This window comes from Biomphalaria glabrata, chromosome 8, assembly GCF_947242115.1.
Source record: "Biomphalaria glabrata chromosome 8, xgBioGlab47.1, whole genome shotgun sequence".
Lineage (NCBI taxonomy): Eukaryota > Metazoa > Mollusca > Gastropoda > Planorbidae > Biomphalaria > Biomphalaria glabrata.
In genome coordinates this window covers 6,100,907-6,123,345 of record NC_074718.1, presented here as the reverse complement: position 1 = coordinate 6,123,345, position 22,439 = coordinate 6,100,907, and the positions used below count along the sequence as shown (strand labels likewise).

At 32.8% G+C, this 22,439-nt stretch overlaps 1 protein-coding gene across 3 annotated transcripts; it reads left to right on the top strand.

Annotated features, from left to right (window-relative positions):
• The first annotated feature begins 8,977 nt into the window (after window positions 1-8,977).
• Window positions 8,978-22,085, top strand: LOC106064550 (pirin-like). 3 transcript variants are annotated; one of them, XM_056039156.1, is made up of 9 exons: window positions 8,978-9,029; window positions 10,050-10,171; window positions 11,580-11,672; window positions 12,745-12,825; window positions 13,246-13,449; window positions 13,574-13,703; window positions 15,304-15,389; window positions 17,445-17,511; window positions 17,619-22,085. In XM_056039156.1, exons 2-9 carry the CDS (start codon window positions 10,082-10,084, stop codon window positions 17,738-17,740), a joined length of 873 nt encoding a protein of 290 aa, XP_055895131.1. In that variant the 5' UTR covers window positions 8,978-9,029; window positions 10,050-10,081; the 3' UTR covers window positions 17,741-22,085. The 3 variants fall into 3 exon arrangements, with proteins under 3 accessions (XP_055895131.1, XP_055895130.1, XP_055895132.1); XM_056039155.1 differs by having other exon boundaries at window positions 8,985-9,128; XM_056039157.1 differs by having other exon boundaries at window positions 9,016-9,128; window positions 10,076-10,171.
• The last annotated feature ends 354 nt before the right edge of the window (window positions 22,086-22,439 follow it).

Genomic DNA, 22,439 nt, shown 5'->3' with positions numbered 1-22,439 from the left:
CTTAGAAAAGATATCAACCACAGAGCTAGACAGGCCTTGCAGACTTTTTGAGAGCCCTTCAACTGTAACTTAGTAGACTTCATGTTTACGTTAAGAATGTCGAAACCATGTTAGACAAACTGCTGGATTTACATTTAGACAACATAAACTATAACTTAGGGTCCAAACTTGAATATGCCTCAAAAATAGTTCCTGTGATATTTAAAATTATTTTGAAGAAAGGGCAAAGGAAAATTTGCCTTATGTTGATAACAATGGGCCCCATAACTCAAAAAGCTTAAGGCTTTATAAAGCGTAAGTCCGGCCCCAAAACGTGGCTGTTTGGTTGTAAGATACATGTATGCGCTTTGGACAGTTGTCACTGTTTTCCATATCTGGAAACGTCATCACCCCCCCCCCTTTTTCATGATTACATCAGAACCTATTCAACTTTATACATACAAATTAACTGCTCATGATTACATCAGAACCTATTCAACCTTATACATACAAATTAACTGCTCATGATTACATCAGAACCTATTCAACCTTATACACACAAATTAACTGCTCGTGATTACATCAGAAACACGCACACACATACCTCGTTACACTAAGTCATTCTTGATCAATGGGAGAATAACCTTCCCTAGGGTCTAGATCAGCGGCTCTCAACCTTTTATGCTCGGCGACCCCTTTTTACAATCCCCCACTCTGCCGCGACCCCCTTCCCCACACACACATACAGCAATAGAAAAGAATAGACAATAACAATCCACATTTTCGATGGTCTTAGGCGACCCCTGGCAAAACGTCAATCGACCCCCAAGGGGGTCGCGACCCACAGGTTGAGAACCCTTGGTCTAGGTCGACGTGAGGTACTGACGAGGGCTAAAACCATGGAAGGATTTCATTTCACGATGAACTACAATTTAAAAAAAAACAACATTATTTTAAATATAATCTATAATATACTTAACAAAATCTGGTTGTAAAATAAAAAGAAGAAAAAAAAAAGTATATGTAATGAGAGGAAGAAGGCAGAGAAAGAACCAAAAACGTTCGCGTGAAATAGAGGTGACACTCTTCCACTCCAAACCAACCCACCCTGCACACTACCCGCCTTTCAACCATCCGATTTACTCAATCACTAAGGCGCCCTTCGTGCAAGTTTTATAATTGTATCTGGTTACTTAGCTTAAAGTTATTCCAACACGTGTGTGCTTGTGTTTAAGTGTGTGTGTGTGTACAACGTGTTGGTTTTAAGATTAACGGGAAGCTTCACCGATCCCCGTACAAACAGAACTTCATCAAGAGAGGTAATCGTGCCTGGCGCACGTCGGTGACATTAAATAGATAGGTCTTAGGTCCCGGGTTCGAATCTCGGTGAAGACTGGGGTTTTATGACATAATTCGGACTGTTAGGGCGCCCATTAGTCCACCCGACTCTAGTGGGTAAATGACATTGGTTGGATAAGTAAAGGCCGTTGGACATTGTCCTGGCCACATGACACCGTCGTTAACCCTTCGGCAAAAGAAATAGATGACCTGTACATCATCCGTCCCATTGATCACAAGGTCTGAAAGTGGAACTTTACATTTATAGTATCAGTGGCGTAGCAAACCATGACGCAAAGAGGCTCATTGCGCCCGCCGCCAGGCTCCATGACTAAAAAGGGCCTACAAATTCCACTAAAGGATGTTTGTTACCTTTCAGAAGACGTTCACTACGACTAGAGGTCTTGGTAAATTGTGTGTAATAATGACACGGAGTGGTAGCAAAAATTGATCATACGTTGAAACATGGGCGTAGCTAGGAATTTTCCATCGTTTGGGGGCCCGGGGGCTTGACCTCTTTGGAGGCCCCTGCATTTTGCGTAATATTTAATTTTTAATGTAAAAAACACTCATTTGGGGGCCCCTCCTCCCCCCACTCTAGCTACGCCACTGCTTTGAAATGTCTTTTTGTAAATGCACTGATACATAGGTCTACAGACCACTATATTTGTCACGCTCAGCCTTCTAGTTCAGAGGTTCTCAATCTGTTTATTCGAGTAATGTTTTTGACCCTGGGGCTAACTTGACATATTGAGTACTATCTATTAGGTGAATGCCAAATGGGTGTATTTATCGCTCAAAAATGTGAAATATGTAAGCTAAAGTGAAATCCACAATTAGCTCTTTTATTTTTCACTACCTAACTAAAATGTTTGGTCTCATTTTAACATAGACATAGCGAAAAATATTTTCTTCTTTTTATTGCTTTTTAGTATAATCGTTGTTTATATATCTATCTTATATAAATTTCAACATTTTATTAGCGATGTAAAATGTATGCTAGCAAACAAAGAAAACCCTGAACAGAATTAAAGAAACTTCCAAGAGAGACAATCTTGACTTGGGCTTACAAAATATAAAAAAAAAACCAATTACGTGATTACATCCCTTTGAAAAGTTGACATAAAAGCCCAGTTCAGGGCAAAAGGAATGAATTTTTCAAAATAAAATACATGAAATTGGTTGCCTGAATCAGCCAGGAAAACCAACTACTTTGAAGAGCTTAATTAATTTATAGACATGTATGACTACATTGACCACGAGAAATACGTAATTTTTTTTTTTAAGTAATGTCTGTATGTGTATATGCGCATATATGGAGCAGAGAAAATAATCTAAAAAAAGAAAAAGCCTTGCTATTTTAATTTTCGCAGATTTTCTTATTGACATTACTAATTTTCCCATGATTTACATATATTGTCCTATATGGATTTAACATTATCACTGAAAAAGATGAAAAGCAGAATAGCCAATGAAACTTAGAAGGGGAGGTAATAACTACATTGCATTTGCATCAAATAAGAGAACATAATTCTATAAATTTGTTTGTAACTCTTAATGAGTATTGCAAATAACTTCTTACATTGCTACTTTTAGTATTTATTTATTTTTAAATTAAACACAAATTGATTAATATTAAATTTAATTGCCTTCTTACTTTTTTAACTTTAATTTTCAAGAATAACTATTTCATTGTTATGCAAAATTAATAAAGTTAAAAATACAAAGTACAGTATTTATATAAATACTAATTTTACCAAAATTCTCTTTGGATCAAGGAAATTTTGCACAATTATTTCAATTTATTTGAAGCGAGTTTATTTCAAACTCGTACGCTTTTCAATTATCAAGAACATTCTAAAGTTAAACCAACCTCAGTAAATTCATTGGAACAATGTCTCATCCTGGAGGAAATAAAAATAGAGAAAAAAAAAACATTTTTTTTTAAATGTGCTCTTGATGCACTGAAAGATAAGAATAATATGCTAAGAGTAAAGACCTTCCCAAGTGAAGGAAAATAAAGAAGAAAAATATTTTCCTCACTATGTCAATATTCAAAGTTTATTATGTTCCATAATTGAAAATGTTTAATTACCCAAACCACACATTAATATTCTAGCGTACGATTTGCTGTGATTAGTATGGTAATTTTGTATTAGTGCTTGTATACGGTATTTAAAAAGAAAGATAATGACAGTCCATAAAAAGAGAAGGCGCAAGGATACCTAGGATTCAAACAGGTCGACACATAATTATTATTGTTGTCACAAGCAACTGAGGTATCCCTACAAGATCCAGAACTTGCGGTTTCCCAGACCTGTCGAGACGGAGATCAGTCTGGGGCAGTCAAAAAAAAAAAAAAGAATATGAGACACGGTTTTCTCTCCATCAGGCTCACGCCGACCCACATCTTTATAACAATCAGTTCATTAAATAGTAGCAATGTAATGATAATAACATTACTATGTGACTTTCTCCGTACCTCACCAAATCATGTCGTCAATAATATCGGCAATACTTTGGATACCTACACGTCTCCTCTTTTTGTAGGGATGGAGTTAGGTTTGTGGTTGTTTATATTTCATACCTTCAGATTTTCACTGCTATTAAAACCTACCTTTTTGCCTTCCCGGGTGTACCATTTCGGGGACCGATTCTGATTTTTGTTTTTTCAATAGGTAGCCAGGGCCGCCGCTATCTATTGTGCAATGTGGACTTTAGGGGGCGGCCAAAATCATTATTCCAAGGTTACTTTTTTTTAACATTATTAAATTTTAAAAAAATATTTAAAATAAATTCTAATTATTCCATTATTCTTTGAAAATATAAGCGCTATTCGTACATAAGAAATTATTTTGAAAACTAGAACAAATAAAATATAGCAGCGGCAGAGGGATTCCCACGGGTTTTTCCTAAAGCACCTACTCATTTCTGGCATTAAATTTTCGCGGTTGTTTGTAATTTTTGTTTTGAGTCCAATGGCCCTCCCTGTAAGTAGATCTAGTACTGGTCATTTTAAAAAACATTTTCATTAGTGGGGGGGGGGGGGGGGGGAGCGCAACGTCCTGACAAAAAGGGTTGTTATGGAGTGTGCTATGGAGTGTGTGTGTTTCCTAAACGTCAGTGAGAAGAGGTTAAGTGATTGATTGGTGGTTACGCAGTGACAATGATGAAATTACCGTGCCTAGTACAAATGTGAGACGATCTTAAGACATGAAAGAGTAAAGACATTATTTTGGTTGTGAGCTAGATTTTGTTTCAATCTCAGTTTATTTCATTACTCTTAGATCTATATTTCATCTGAAGTTAAATCGTGAATAATAACAGTTATATTGAGTTTCTTGTTCACAAAGAAGTTTGTTGAAGTTATTCAAAGTTTATTTGGAAAAAAATGAGGTTCAGACCCGTAGCCGACTTGAGCGGAAACCTGCCGCAACTACAATTCTATCTTCAGGAATAAATTTTTACAACACTTAAAAATTAAGTAGGCAACAGAATTTTCTAAAACAAAACAAAAACAACGTTTTAGTGAACTTTCATGGCCTAACTTTGGATTCTATACACAGTGTTCAATTCATATAAATGAAAAATGAAACCTACAAAATTATGACTAAGTTTCTTTTCTTTTTTATTGCTTTCTTTAAAAAAAAACTCAAGGGCCTCACTGTCGAGGCCTTACATCGCTCCTCTGGGCTCTAACTTCTATTGTGGGCTTAAACGAAAATGTTATCTAGGGAGTCGCCACCCGGGAATGTGAGAAACACTGCCTTACCCTGTTTTTTTTTTGACAAGTCATTGTTTAAGTGACTTGTACTTAGGATTATTTACTTTCTTTAAACTCAAGAAAAATATTCAGTGCTTAGTTGATTCATTTGTTGGATAAATTTCTAGACAACTCTGAATCCGTGTATGTCAGATGATTGTGGATACAATGCACATCTCTCCAAAATACAATCGTGATGATTGTCATGAAAGTGTACAGAACGTTGAAAAAGTTCCACTGACAATGGCTTTTGTATTTCGAGCTTTTTTTTCGGATTAATAATAATTTTAATTAATTTTAAGTAAGATTAATTTTACAATAACAAACAAGTTAACATATCAAGAGTCCAGACCATATAACACTGTTGAGTAGTAAAAGTTCTCGAGAAATGGTATAAGACTAAGACTAAGACTGCTTTATTGATCCTTACGGAAATTTGTTGTGATTACAAGGACTCGTTTCTCATATAAAGACAACACAGTATATAGATCAGGATCATTTCCTTTGTTCATTGTAATATACCTGCCGCAGCTCATCAATTATAAATTCATCGTCGCAAGTACAGGAGCCTAAGCAAGTAGTCTGAACGAGATGTTTAAGTTTATCACACAAAAAAACACCATCAAGATGTTAGATTTCTGTTGGCACTTATGTCCGAAATTGTTCCTAGCGCATGCTTCATGATTCATAGTTGTACTGAGGGGTACAACAACAGTGCGAATATAAAAGGGAAAAATAGAATGGCCTATAAAAATGGATTTTAATCCAATGCCACTTTTGGAACAGTGTCCAGCTCAATCTTAATGAATTTTTTTTTCCAAAAAAAAAAAAAAGGAGGGGGGCATTTTAAAATTTCGCACGCAGGCGGCCACAACCCTCGCGGCGGCCCCAATGTTATTTAATACTTTCATTTGATACCGGTATTTTAAAAAATGACACCTGCATTGCTAGATTGAAAGGGGGAGGTTAGGAGGTTAGGTTAAAACTTTATGAAAAAAACATTTCAAAACGTCTCCGCTAGTGTGATTCTTCTGGATTTTCTTATCTGAGATTGGTCGAATTTCTTGCAATCCATTATAGTGACGATTTTTTTGTGAAAAAAAAAAGGTCCGCTACAGAGACGTCTTACTTAGCTCGAAAATGATCTTATAAAAACATCACGCCCATTACAGACGTCCGTAAGCTATATATACTTAGAATGTCCCTCGAATAATACTTAATTACTAGATTTTTTTTTAACTAGGATGAATAGTGCGTTCTAAATGAACACTCATTAATATTGGCCTTTTTCTATATTCTTAAACGCTAAGAGAAAGAATTTCTGATAACGCCAGAATACGCTCAGCTCCGGGGCCCGGCCTCAAAATAAAATTCCTTGCCGACTTGAGCGGAAACCCGCCGAATGTTCAATTCTATCTCCAGAAAGAGCTTTTTACAACGCTCAAAAATTATGTAGGCAACACTATTTCAAAAAAAAAACAAAAAAAAACGGACTCGTTCGAAAGAAATTTCATTATTTAATTTTGGATTGTAAACATAGCGTTTAATTACTATAAAGGAAAAATAAAACTTAAATATTGTGTTATAATAAAGACTTAAGTTTCTTTTCTTTTTCATTACATTCTTAGAAAAAAATCACGGGCCTCACTGTGGGAGCCTACATCGCACCTCTAAGTCCCAAGCTTTGAAAATTTTGTTATGTCCTGGGTTGTCATTGTCACCCGGAAATATTTGAGAAACACTGCCTTAATGTGTTTTATTTCAAGTCCTTGTATAAGTGACTTGTACTTAGGATTATTTATTTTATATCAATTGAAGAAAAATATTCAGCGCTGAGTTGCTTCTTTTTGTGCTAGTGCTGAGTTGGATAAATTTGTAGGCACCTCTGAATCCGCGTATGTCAGGTGATTGTTGACCAATAGCACATCTCTCCAAAATACAATCATGACCAAACAGTACGAAACGTTGAAAATGGTTCATCGTCAATGGCTTTAGAGCTTCTGTATTTAGTATGTAATGGTCCATGCTTGTTGTTTTAGGAATAAATAAATAAAGACGACATTACAGGTACAAAAGGAGTCAATGATTAGGGCCATATTTATTCTGAAAAGACACGAACATAATGCAGAAAGAATTTTTTTTTTAAATTCTCGTTAAAAGAAAACAACAAATGATGCAACGCATTAAAAAAAGATTTTAAAAGGCAGCCTTAACAATCCTTTATCGGCTAAGTCTCGCTTTAAAATGATATACACACACACACATGCAAACGGGTTTTTGTATCAATTAATACAGGCAATTTAAAAATGAAATGAAATAGAAAATAAAATCCTAAAAATTGTATAAGCACACACATACTTTCAAGAACACTTAGATTGTACACCAGATATGTCTCATAGCGAACAAGTCACTATCGTCATTGCTTCTGGTTCCATTACACCTCATGTAGCAATACATTAACATTTTCTGGGGTTTCGTCCAATTACTGATACAACTGGAGAAGGAATTTGTAACCTCGCAATAGAAATAAAAATGTAGGAATGTTACAATTGGAAATAAAACATTGAATAGGGCATGAGGGAAACGACAACGGTGCGAATATTAAAAGGAAATAAAAAAGAATGATCTACAAACATGGATTTAAATCAACGGACGCGTTTGGTACAGTGTCCATCTCCGTCGTAATACATTTCTTTTTCTAGAAAAAAAAAAAGGAAGGGGGCGGCATTTTTTAAAAATTTCGAACGATGGCGGCCCTGGTTATAATTCATAAGTATGAGAGATTCTCAGTTTAAATTATTGATTTTCATGGCTGACTCCATCAGCCTCTTTGCCTCAACCATTGAAAGTCAATAATAAGGCTTGTCTTTGAGTCCGAAAATTAGTGAGGTTGAGGAATACAATATTTCCCGTTGCTGCGCAGCCCCAGCTGTGACCTACATATTTTGCCACAACTAAGGCAAGCATAATCATTGTCCGCAGGTGGTCGATTTAGATTTTCTTTTCGCCGTCTACGTCTGTCATCGGCAGTTTTTTTTTTTTCTGGGATGGACGGTAGGCCTAATATAACAGTGTTATATAAATCTAGACCTAATTAAAGACTAGATTTAGATCTATATTATTATATAGGCTATCTAGTAAGCTTGTCCAAAAAGGGTTACCAGACACGCTCGGATGAGAACAAAAAGGATGACTACCATTACAATTAAAGGATTCGAGGGCAGCTTAAAAAAATCTAGGCTTAAAATTTGTTTTATAAATCATGTCCTTTAAATCAAATTCCGTATACGACTACACTTTTATACTTTTCGGTAATAGGCCTATATATCACACAAAGCAACCTTTCATATTAGTTCATCATTAGTGATAGTGATACTAATTTATTAGCATTTTATACCCGGGAATGCAATATAATTTAAAAAAACAAAACACGAGTCATAGGAGCTCTGAGTTACAGGTTTCTTAATTATTTCAACAGCATAGGCATAGAATATAGATCTAGGAATATCTGTTAAAGAAAGAGATTGTAATAAAAATATTTTTGTCATCCTTCTTCAATGTTTGAGTTTGTGTAAGACCAAAGCCAGAAGATATTATATAGATCTATGCATGCAGGATTACCGAGGCTGAATATTGAATGATATATTATGCCAGTGCAGTAAACAACAGAGTAAAAGCCGAACATTTTTTTCATAATTTTAAGTTAGGTCAATGCCTGCAAGCCGGACGGAGGACAAGGTCATAAAATGGAGAACATGTCCTTCTTTTGCAGGACGGCTTGTACCATAGGATCTAGATCTATAGGTCTTTGACCCATATTGGCCATATGGAAGCTCGAAATATCAGCTAGATTTAGATCTAGGTCGAATCTAGATCTCTCTTGTCTGTTTTATTTATGAGAGTAATCTCCCTTGATTTCGAACTATTTCGAAAGTCTCTATAACTATAAGTATAGTCTATCTAGACAAGACTATAGTCTATATACTAAAATATACTATATAGAATTTTTTTATAGATCTAGAATCCTTAGAACCTCTAGATTTGTGATGTAATGATAATGTTTTATACCTACTGGTTTTATAACGTAGAAGTAGTTTCTGTCATTTATATCTAGTCTAGAAAATAATCTAGATTCTAGACTCCAGAGATGTATACTAATACTAATATAGATTCTACTTTAATTTTAATAGATATTAAAATACTAGATCTAGATTATAATCTATCCATTGTCAATTAAATGAGCCATTGTCCATATAGTGGCATAGGCATAGTTATGATAGTATAAAATAGAATTATTATTATACGATTAGTATTAACAGTACAAGTACTATAGAATAATAGATTAAAATAGATAGATACTAAAGACTAAGATAGTTTATTATAATTATAGTTATTTAAGTTATAGATCTACTATATATATTGTCTTGACTACTGTCTACTTTACTAAACTATGCTAATACTATACTAAGTACTAGTTACTAGATCTATATTCTATATCTATTCCAGTATTTAACAGTAGCCTAGTATAAGTATGGTCTTCTATAGTAGACATAGACTAAAGTTAATAGTTGTATAAATATATATATATATATATATATATATATATATAGGCCTATATATATATATATATATATATATATATATTATTATATATATATTCATTATAGAGAGACAGAGAGTCTACAAATATAGATCTATTAAATTCTAAGTTTATTAAAATAGTAAATATGACATCATTAGAATATAATTAGAATAATTAGAATCTATATTTTATTATTTTAATAGGTTGTATTATCTATAGGCCTACTATATAAGCTGTTTCTTATATTATAGTATTATATTTTTATATTAAAATCAATCTATACCAAGAATCTTTAAATAGGATGTATATTATTATTAATCATAAATTCAAATAGATTAGAGCTATATCTACAATACAAATACATCTAGAACATTTATTTTATTTTAGATTATATGTACTTTTCTTTGTAAAAGTGAATAATGTCTCGCACTGTGAACTTGACTTTTGAAAGCATTGAGCAAGATGAAGGCATGGGGGCTCGAGTTCGAAGAAGTATTGGTCGCTCGGAGGTAAGGGTTCTTTCTATATCTAGGGCACTTTATACCTTATATATATACCTTATATAAATTTAATGTTGAATCATCATTACTCCTTAAATGGCTTAGTTCTAGAAATACAAATGTTTTAAAAATAATACAATACAGATTTCTCTATATATATTATTGTTGTAAGCCTGCCTTACACCAGTGCTCATGGTGCGTATGAGCGCACTATTGGACAAGGACAGGAAGAAGCTGGGATAAAAGAACGAATAGTGTTTAGGAAGAGTCGGAATTGTTGTATACTAAGGATCCATCTTTTGTGCTGCCTGAAGACTGTAGTAGGGATCTGGAGTGAAGCGTTGAAGGCTGTCCATCCGTATTCAGCTTTGCTGGGGAAAGGACTGGTAGAATTAGGAACAAGACTCTTTGAATGTTGAAGGCTGTTGCGTGTTTGTCCTGGTGAATAAGCATACTTATTTATTTACTGTAGAACTTTGTTGAGTTGCCTGCCTTAGATTTACTACAATATAATATACATTTATATTATAAGACAAGATTATTTTATTGGTCCAAACAAGTGGGAATTCAGTTTGGATATTATTGTCCACCTCAGCATTAGGATACTACTATAACAAAAACAATATAGATGCAAACACAAACAACATTCCCACACCAAACACTCACACATAACCAGCGCTTTATGAATTGGGCTTTCTGTGTATTTTTCTTTGACAGCTAATAACCTTGAAACACCCTGATGGAGAGCGGAATATAAGAGTTTTAAATATTTCTGTTGTAGCCTTAATGGGGAGGAACTAACAACTTTGTCCAGATCTGATTTAACTGTGGTTCAAGGGGTGCACATTTTTTTTTTTGGAAAGGCATCGTTCATAAACTAGTTCTTCAATTGGATAGCTGTGTTTGAGTGATAGATGATGCTTTTTTAATTAGTCTATTTAGTCAGTGTCTTTGTGCCATTGAAGTATTAACATACTAGCAAGTGATCACAGAGGTAACTAGATTACTTGTGGTAGCTTTATAAAAAAGTTTAATTATTGTTTTGTCAATTAAATTTTGGTAGCTTCCTAAGAAAAAAAAAGTCTTTGATATATCTTCATGTAAAGATTTTGACAGTGTTCATTCCATGTCAACTTGTTGTTTATGGTTTTGCCTAGGTATTTATATTCTTGCACTTGGTTTATGGTTTGATTGTTGATCTAAATATCTGCAAGATGGCCTATACATTTTTTTAAATCTAAAGTTGTCTATGCTCCATTAGTAGAAATTTTTAACAGTTGACTGCTACAGTCTTTCGTCACCTGAGCATGAGCTCTGAGCATGCTATAAGCATGAAAGTAGCGCTACATAAAAGCCATAATTTATTTTTATTTAAATGTTTATAATGTGTCCTACTTGTATTCTCTGTCTTCCCCAGTTGAAGAATTTTGACCCTTTTCTATTGCTTGATGAGTTCTGTGGCCAGTATCCTGCAGGATTTCCTGATCACCCTCATCGTGGCTTTGAAACAGTAAGTTTAGATGACATTTTGTCAGTTGAAAATGTTAGTTTCTGACTGTTCTAATCACTAATAAATGTGAGTTTGCCTGATCTGGAAACCACTGTGCAGTTATCTAAATTCTCCAACCTGATAAGGAGAATGCTGAAGAAGAACAGGAGGAGGCTTTGACCTACTGACTTGCTTTTTATTTAGATTTAAAAATGATTATTAGAAACTTTGCATTAAGATTTTAAATGCAAAATTGGTTTGTTTTATGCTTATTTTAGATGTTTCGGATGTTCCTTCAAAATTGAAGATTATTACATGCTAGCCCAAACCTTCCACAGTAAGTCAGGGCGCAGGGCTCTGTAACGAAAGCAAGGTTGACTGAATATAGACCAATTTAAAAAAAAAAAAAACAAGATGCTGAAATGATACAAAAGTACAGGACTTATTTATTTATTATTTGGACATGGAATTCAAATAGGACTTTTCTCATCAAAAGCACATTATTTTATTAAGAACTTTAGCTCTGTTCTATATAGATTGTTGACTAAAATAATGTTAACTACTAACTTCAATAAACTAATCCAATAAATAGAACACTATGCTAGGCCAAATTAGTTGATAAACTCTGGAAACACTTTTAACCAGTGGAAATCCTCCACTGTTGTTGCTGTCACTACAAGAGCTTAAGTCCAAAAAAGTTCTTCAAATTATTACTAGCATTGAAATACCTAAAAAGATGCTTTGCTGCGAACTAATTTTTGTTTCCTATCTATCCTCAGTCCTATTTTGTTAACTTAACATTACAGTGGCTAAGTATCACTGCTAAAAATAAACAAATCACAAATTTACGCATCAAGTCTAGTATTAACCCTTAACAATTTACTATAATTAATGGAAAGAACTACACATTCAGGCCTGCATATTGTATCTGTATTTGCATGTGGACAAAACATATGATGGTTTTAGTTATGTATTTATTAACTCATTCTTATGGATTGAAGACATTGCCATTATTATTATTATTATTAAAATCAGTATGATTATTATTATTATTATGTTAACTTTAAACGAAACATTATGCTACTATCTTTAGGTGACCTACATGTTGGAAGGGGAAACAAATCATGAAGACTTTCTAGGAAATAAAGGAACAATTAAGGCTGGAGATTTACAGGTAACATAAAAAAAAAATTATTATTATTATTATTGTGTGCATGTTTCAGATGTTTCTTTAGTTTTGAAGATAAGATACATCCTACACAACTGCCAACGGGATCATGCGACATCGCAGGACAGGGGTGAGCAGAGTTGGAACATGGTACCGTTTAACAACAGTCTAGAGCACATACCACTTGACCAGACGGCTATATTTCTGTCCCTAGTCTTCTTCTACCTTAACTTAAATACATAAGTCCTGTACACATGCATGTAATTAATTCCTTGTTTTGTAATTTTTTTTTTTTTTTTTTTTTTTTTTTGCAATCAGCTTGCCTGATAGATATGAATAATTTTAACTTCAGCGTCTTACAACAATTTCCATTATTATACACATTCAAACACCATGGTTGATAGTTCTCATGTTTACACTTTGTAGTGGATGACTGCAGGGAGAGGCATTGTTCATTGTGAGATGCCTGGAAATGATTTGGCCAAGGGCCTACAACTATGGGTGAACCTTAGAAAGGCTGATAAGATGATTGCCCCTGCCTATCAGGAACTTGTGGACAAGGATATCCCCAAAGGAGAGAAGAATGGTGTCAAAGTTAAGGTCATTGCTGGAGAAGCTTTTGACATTAAGGTGAGTAAATATTTTTTGTAAAATTTAAAAAAATATTTTTTTTGTGATGTTAGAATCTACATGTCATGTTTCTTTTTAATTATTAATATGTTTTTTAATTAATGGACTATATTATTTTGCCTAGTCACCTGTGTACACTAGAACTCCAGTCTATTACCTTGACTTCAAAATGTCTCCTGGGTCCCAGTTGGATCAACCTGTGCCCAAAGACTGGAACACATTTGTTTATATTTTGTCTGGAGAAGCTTGGTTTGGTAAGTAAGAGAGAGTTACTGTGTAGCAACAGCCTATGACATTGGTAAACAAATTGTAATGTAAACAATGTGTGTATATATATATATATATATATGTACCTCCCTGACTCTTAAATAAAAATGTTTCATTTCTTATTATCTCCCCTTACATTCTTTACTCTTTTGTGTAGAAACTGAGCACTGATTTTCTTGATTTATTCCTGTGAACCACCAGGGTAGCATATGGCTGCAACCACACCTCTCCTCCAAACTTATTTCTGAGCAGCTTTCTTTATTTGTTACCTTGTCATTCTAGTGTCCTCACCTTTGCTGATTGTAACCTCTTTCAGATGCTCGCTTTCCTTATTACCTTTGCCCATTCCAACTTGCAACTATGGTATTTGGGTTTTTGCATACTTTTTTCTGACCAACTCCACTTATATCTTGGGCTTTGGTTTTTTTTTTTCTAGATCCTCTCCAACAAGTTAACAGTAGATATCTTTTTGGACCACCCAATTCCCAATATCCAGCATAGGCATCTGTTTGGGTAGGTCTGGAGTTTTTCCCTTTTTGTTTTCATGACTCGTCTCAGAACCATATAGAACAGTGATGCCCAAAATACGGCCGGCGGGCCAGATCTGGCCTGCAATGTGCTTCCATCCGGCCCGCCGAAACGTCGGCACAAAATACAGAAAATTCCCCATCAAAATGTTTCTTTACCAACGTTAGGGCCCTCACTGTTTTTGTAATGGATTACTACCAAGGCATTTAACATTTAAAAGTTCATGAAATAGGACTATAGAATCTACTAAGAAAAGTGAACGGATCTTTAGTTTTTTGTAGAACATGATACCATTGCTAGCCAACTTGTTTGTTTTTATATAGAAATTGTGGCTGTTTTTAAAAACAAGAACAACACAATATGAACAGAACTTAAGCCATTTTTTGAAGTGTAAAGAGAAAATTCAAATGTCCCAATAATTCAATGCAAGTACTAGATCCTCGGGTTTGAAATAAAATAGTTTCAGGTCAATTTCATTAAATTTTTGTATCTTTTCCATCGTATGGCCCACGACACTAGTGTTGGAAATTAAAATGGCCCGCAGCTTGAAATAGGTTGGGCATCACTGGTATAGAAGAACTGACTCAGCATTTGTGTTAAGATTCAGATTTGTTCTATTAAGACAATGCTTTGGAGCTCCAGATAGTTTGAAGAGTGGTGAAGGCAAGCTTAGATTTATCAATGGGGGTTCATATATTGTCATGAGTTCCACCATCTTTGCTTACCCTACTTCTCAGATAGGTGAAATGGTCCATATCGATATCAAGGATGTTCTACCCTTGTATATGTTTGGGTTCTCTTGTCTACATTGATCTTCATAAAAGATCCGTTTGGCTCAATTGATCAAACCAACATTGAGTTGTTGAAAGCATTGACACCTGCTATCCCTATTGAAAAACTTTGCAGTCACTTACAGGGTATAATTATTAGAAATTCTTCATCACTCATGGAATTTAGACTAAAAATTAAATGATGAAAAAGTTTATTTCTATTAACAACACTATGAGTTCTGGGTTGTCGTTTTCTTCCATCATTGTCTGGTTTTGATTTGACCTTTAGGTCCCGAAGAGAAAAGTCAGCTGTGTAGATCTCATCACACTGTTACATTCAAGACTGATGGTGACTCTGTCCATGTACATAACAAGGTAATTCTACTTGAACTGAACTGAATAGTTGCTTTATAACATTACAATATTTTAGGATGCTTCAATCTCACAGAGTTGAATAGAATGAGAAAGGAGTATTACTATTGAGCACGTGATGACAATCACTGGATGAGCTAACTAAAATGGGGGAGGGCAATTTCAAAAGACTAAAAATATAGTAGTCTAAAAAATTAAGCCACTTTTGTGAATGTTTCTGGGAAATTAAAACATTGTTATGATATTTAAAATCAGATTTTGTTAGTGGTTCTAAACCAAATGAACTGTTTTTTTATAAATACAACTTTATCATATAAAATCATTTTATTCAAAGAAGCCATTATTCTTTTTTATAAATACAACTTTATCATATAAAATCATTTTATTCAAAGAAGCCATTATTCTTTTTTATAAATACAACTTTATCATATAAAATCATTTTATTCAAAGAAGCCATTATTCTTTTTTATAAATACAACTTTATCATATAAAATCATTTTATTCAAAGAAGCCATTATTCTTTTTTATAAATACAACTTTATCATATAAAATCATTTTATTCAAAGAAGCCATTATTCTTTTTTATAAATACAACTTTATCATATAAAATCATTTTATTCAAAGAAGCCATTATTCTTTTTTATAAATACAACTTTATCATATAAAATCATTTTATTCAAAGAAGCCATTATTCTTTTTTATAAATACAACTTTATCATATAAAATCATTTTATTCAAAGAAGCCATTATTCTTTTTTATAAATACAACTTTATCATATAAAATCATTTTATTCAAAGAAGCCATTATTCTTTTTTATAAATACAACTTTATCATATAAAATCATTTTATCCAAAGAAGCCATTATTCTTTTTTATAAATACAACTTTATCATATAAAATCATTTTATTCAAAGAAGCCATTATTCTTTTTTATAAATACAACTTTATCATATAAAATCATTTTATTCAAAGAAGCCATTATTCTTTTTTATAAATACAACTTTATCATATAAAATCATTTTATTCAAAGAAGCCATTATTCTTTTTTATAAATACAACTTTATCATATAAAATCATTTTATTCAAAGAAGCCATTATTCTTTTTATAAATTGTGTTTCAACTACTTAAACATCATTGTTTGTACTCTAGTCTTTTATTTCCTGAATCCATTTCATATTAAAGGGTCGAACAAATGAGTTGCTTGTTATGACATATCTTCTGCAGAAGTCAAAGAGGAGTTATCTGCCTTTTCAAAAATTTCTTAAAAGTCTGTGTTTATGTTTAATGCTTTTTTTTTCTTTCATTCCATTCTATCTTTATATTTTCAACTTAACACTTTTCAAGTATAGAAAGTTCATTGAGTTAATTACTGAATGGAGGCAAAATTAAGAATATCATATTTTGCTGTTTGGCATGAAGGATGTGTAGACAAGTAATTTATAGAATGTATATTATATGGACAAGTATTCTCAAAAGGAGGCTGGCATATTTTATCTACAGAGGTTTGGCATGAAGGATGTGTAGACAAGTAATTTATAGAATGTATATTATATGGACAAGTATTCTCAAAAGGAGGCTGGCATATTTTATCTACAGAGGTTTGGCATGAAGGATGTGTAGACAAGTAATTTATAGAATGTATATTATATGGACAAGTATTCTCAATAGGAGGCTGGCATATTTTATCTACAGAGGTTTGGCATGAAGGATGTGTAGACAAGTAATTTATAGAATGTATATTATATGGACAAGTATTCTCAAAAGGAGGCTGGCATATTTTATCTACAGAGGTTTGGCATGAAGGATGTGTAGACAAGTAATTTATAGAATGTATATTATATGGACAAGTATTCTCAAAAGGAGGCTGGCATATTTTATCTACAGAGGTTTGGCATGAAGGATGTGTAGACAAGTAATTTATAGAATGTATATTATATGGACAAGTATTCTCAATAGGAGGCTGGCATATTTTATCTACAGAGATTTCTTTATGACCTCTTCATCTGGACATAGTTTAATTTTATTTCCTAGGTAAACATTGTTTTGTTCATTTACAGAGTGGGCATCTATGTCACTTTGTGGTCATTTCTGGTGAACCAATCAATGAGCCTGTTGTACAACTTGGTAAGTGACCATGAATCTAAATCTTGTATAGGTTCATATAAGATAGCATGTTGATACTATAAAGATATAGATTATTATTATTATACAAAAACCTATTATATGAACAGGTCCATTTGTGATGACAACACAGGAAGAAATCAAACAAACCTTTAATGACTACACAAACAGTAAAAATGGATTTGAGAATGCAGCCACATGGAACTCATCCTATGCCAACTCACAAACCTGAGTTAATAGATTTTTGTTTTCTTAAATTTTTGTTACAGCAATATTGTTAACAGAGAACTAGAAAATGTTGACTATTAGACATACTAATGAATGACAAGAGATGTCTTCATATTTGTAGAAATCAATTTATAGACTCTCATTTTATTAAATCCCTTCCTTTTAAGTGTTTTTTTTACAAAATGACAACAAACAATTACTTAATTCTTAACCATAATATCACAATAACAACAGCTGTGATGTTCTGGTTTATCATTGATGTTATATATAAAATTGATTTTATTTTTTTCAAATACAGAAACATTTTTTCCCATGTGAATTAATGTGATGTGAAATAATGGGATCTTATGGACCAGATACAGTGTAATAGTAATCTAGGAAGTACCACAACTTGCAGTAATTGTATTATTTTTTTTTAGTTCAATAGTCATTCTCACAGTTTTCCTTTGTTCATCATTGACGTTCTTTGGACTCATGATTAAGGATTTAAATTGACATATTAAAACACACATATCAATGTGTATTTTTTCAATGGCAGGCAGAAATAAACTTATGGGCACCTCTGACCTAACTTAGGAACAGTTTTTCAGATTCATATTATAGATCAAGCTGAAAGCAAGCCCACATTTACTCACATATGCTTTCACAAAATGGATACTAAAGATTATTATTATTATTATAACTTGCCCCACGTGCTTGAGTTCCAAGTCTATGAGTTTAGTGACATTTTAAAATCAAATATTTAGTTGAACATCACATTATTTTAGTTCAGTCATTTGAATACTAAGTTACCTTTGTATATTACTTTTTTAGAGCATTTTGTTATTATAGATCAAGCCGAAAGCAAGCCCACATTTACACACATCTGCTTTCACAAAATGGATACTAAAGATTATTATTATTATTATAACTTGCCCCAGGTGCTTGAGTTCCAAGTCTATGAGTTTAGTGACATTTTGAAATCAATATTTAGTTGAACATCACATTATTTTAGTTCAGTCATTTGAATACTAAGTTACCTTTGTATATTACTTTTTAGAGCATTTTGTTAGCATCATTTACACATCTTGAAACAAAAGTTCTAATCTATAAAATACTTATATATAAGTCCATATATTATTGGTTTATTTTTCTTATACCTTAATCCATATATAATTGACTTATTTTTCTTATATTTTTTATTGAGTTTTTTGCAAATATATTTTGGGTGTGAGTTTTTCTTTTGTAATATATTTATATAAATATTTCAAGCCATATCTAATATAATAAGCGCAAAGTAAGGTGTATGTATGTATGTCCCAAATAAAAATCAAAACCATTTGACCAAACTTGTGAAAACTTGGCATAAATGTTCCTTAGATTATGGCGGAGACCGTAATGTATATTTAATGTCCCTCCCACAACTAGAAGGTCCTAAATATAATAAAAAAACAACCTAAATTTATCTCTATTAAAGAATGAAAGGCATAACAAATGGGTAAACCTGTTTTCACATTATTTTATATTTGATATCAATTTGTTCGCTAAACTGGTCCATTTTTGTGGCAATGTATAGAAAAAATGTTATGTGAATATTTGACATAGATCTAAATCCAATCCAATAGATCAGTAAAACCCAAACTAAGGCCCATAGGCTGCAGGTCATATCTGGCTATTGATTTATAATCGTGAAAGTTACATTGGTTTTTAAGTTGTTTTTGTGATGTCTATCTGTCACATTTAAATCTTACAATTTAAAATAGATTTTGAAAATACGTTTTTACCTTTATTGTGCTCATAGCAAGTGCAACTGCAAATTTGGATCTTCTGAAAACTTTTTCTTTTGTTCTCAAACTTAAGTATGTGCATTCTTGTATACCAATATTAATTTTGCAAAAGAAAGTTGTTTTTTTTTTTTAAATTATATCTATATTGTAAACACAGAGGTATAATTGAAGATTTAAAAAAACAAAAACAATTTCAATTTAAAATAGATATATTTTACAACAGACTTTAAAGTAATATAAACATTGTTTAATTGTGACAATAATTAATTTTTATTTTGAATCTCTTAGTAGACTCTATATGTATATTTTATTTTTGATTCCTGATTTACTCTACTAAATACCTCCTGATACACTCGATGTGTGATGTAAATAGCAAGCTTATTATTTGGGGTATGGTTTAAGGTGCAATTAAAGAATCGACAACAGAAGAACGGAGAGACATTACAGGAATTAGAAGCAGACATACAATGTCTTGCCCATCAAGCTTACCCATCGGAAACACATGAATTTTGGATATTATTGTTACAGATGCCTTCATAGTTGGAGTGCGAAATTTGGAAGTTAAGAAAGCCATCTGAACCAGTGGAAAACACTAAGCCCTCAACTATGCCCTGTCCTATGAGGCGGCCAGAGTTTTGGTAAGGACCATACACTAATACACTACTGCCAGGCATTAGATGTGTTGGAAGAAGATCTTAGGCAGCTGATTTGAAGAATGGTGAAAGAGGCTAATGAAGGTCAACCTTATCAGCCTCTGAGATGCAATAGAAAAAAAAGTGGTGTGAACTATACTTCATTTTCTATAGTTATTATGTTTTGTTTGGTGTAATGCATAATTTGAAAGATTAATTTCCTTATGGCTAATAAAGATTATTTTTATTTTGAAGCCCATGTTAGCTATTACCCTTCTTTTCTTGATGTGCCTATTTAATATCAATATGAAATAATGATCTCAGTTAAATGAATGCTCTGTGATTTTCTATATTTTTACATTTTTATACACTATTCCATTGGTATTGAAGAATTTTTTATTTTTTTTACCATTTTGTTTTCTTTTTGTATTCTTTTATTAAATTTGTAACAAGGCTAAAAAAAGGCTGTCAAAATTTGATAAAAAGATGCTCATGTATCTGCTAATGTCAATATGTGGTTACAAAGATGCTTGTGTATCTGCTAATGTCAATATGGAGGGTTACAAAGATGCTTGTGTATCTGCTAATGTCAATATTGGTTACAAAGATGCTTGTGTATCTGCTAATGTCAATATGTGGTTACAAAGATGCTTGTGTATCTGCTAATGTCAATATGTGGTTACAAAGATGCTTGTGTATCTGCTAATGTCAATATGTGGTTACAAAGATGCTTGTGTATCTGCTAATGTCAATATGTGGTTACAAAGATGCTTGTGTATCTGCTAATGTCAATATGTGGTTACAAAGATGTTTGTGTATCTGCTAATGTCAATATGTGGTTACAAAGATGCTTGTGTATCTGCTAATGTCAATATGTGGTTACAAAGATGCTTTTGTATCTGCTAATGTCAATATGTGGTTACAAAGATGCTTGTGTATCTGCTAATGTCAATATGTGGTTACAAAGATGCTTGTGTATCTGCTAATGTCAATATGTGGTTACAAAGATGCTTGTGTATCTGCTAATGTCAATATGTGGTTACAAAGATGCTTGTGTATCTGCTAATGTCAATATGTGGTTACAAAGATGCTTGTGTATCTGCTAATGTCAATATGTGGTTACAAAGATGCTTGTGTATCTGCTAATGTCAATATGTGGTTACAAAGATGCTTGTGTATCTGCTAATGTCAATATGTGGTTACAAAGATGTTTGTGTATCTGCTAATGTCAATATGTGGTTACAAAGATGCTTGTGTGTCTGCTAATGTCAATATGTGGTTACAAAGATGCTTGTGTGTCTGCTAATGTCAATATGTGGTTACAAAGATGCTTGTGTATCTGCTAATGTCAATATGTGGTTACAAAGATGCTTGTGTATCTGCTAATGTCAATATGTGGTTACAAAGATGTTTGTGTATCTGCTAATGTCAATATGTGGTTACAAAGATGCTTGTGTATCTGCTAATGTCAATATGTGGTTACAAAGATGTTTGTGTATCTGCTAATGTCAATATGTGGTTACAAAGATGCTTGTGTGTCTGCTAATGTCAATATGTGGTTACAAAGATGCTTGTGTATCTGCTAATGTCAATATGTGGTTACAAAGATGCTTGTGTGTCTGCTAATGTCAATATGTGGTTACAAAGATGCTTGTGTATCTGCTAATGTCAATATGTGGTTACAAAGATGCTTGTGTATCTGCTAATGTCAATATGTGGTTACAAAGATGGAGCAGCCAACACAAATAGAACAACCATTTTGTTGTTGTTAGTGAAGAAAGTCATGGTGACACAGTAGTGTAAACTTTTGTATGCTGTGTATTAGATACATTTAGTAACTGGTTACTGTGGTTAAAATACATTTTCTAACTTGCTGCTGTATTTTTAAAAAATGTGTAACTTGTTATTTTTAATTTAAAATATTTTTACTTTGTTACTTCATACAATAAAAACCCAACATATTTGTTACTTTATATATAGTGTACATTAGAATACAAGTCCACCAAAATTAACTTATATGTATTTTGTTTGTTTCATAGTTGGTAAACATTTTGAAATAAATACATATCAGAAAAAAAAGTCTTTTGAAGTCTGTTTTGATTTGTCTAACTGACATTGGAGTTGGATCTTTTTTTTCAGCAAGCTTAAAGGAAGATTGGATAACGGAGGTTCCACCCAGAAATGCTATAAAGATCAACTCAGGTGACATTTGGCCCTCACTGGCATAGAGAACAGTAGTTGGCTCCATGTGATCTACAAAAAAAAAAAAGAGTTCTCCTGAAGGCCATGTGACATACATTAGAGG

Bases quoted from the DNA above. Each gene is read 5' to 3' on its own strand.
- LOC106064550 (XM_056039156.1), top strand. From the start codon at position 10,082: ATGTCTCGCACTGTGAACTTGACTTTTGAAAGCATTGAGCAAGATGAA. The intron at 11,673-12,744 runs GTAAGTTTAGAT...TACTATCTTTAG, and splicing joins CTCATCGTGGCTTTGAAACA to GTGACCTACATGTTGGAAGG. The intron at 12,826-13,245 runs GTAACATAAAAA...TACACTTTGTAG, and splicing joins TTAAGGCTGGAGATTTACAG to TGGATGACTGCAGGGAGAGG.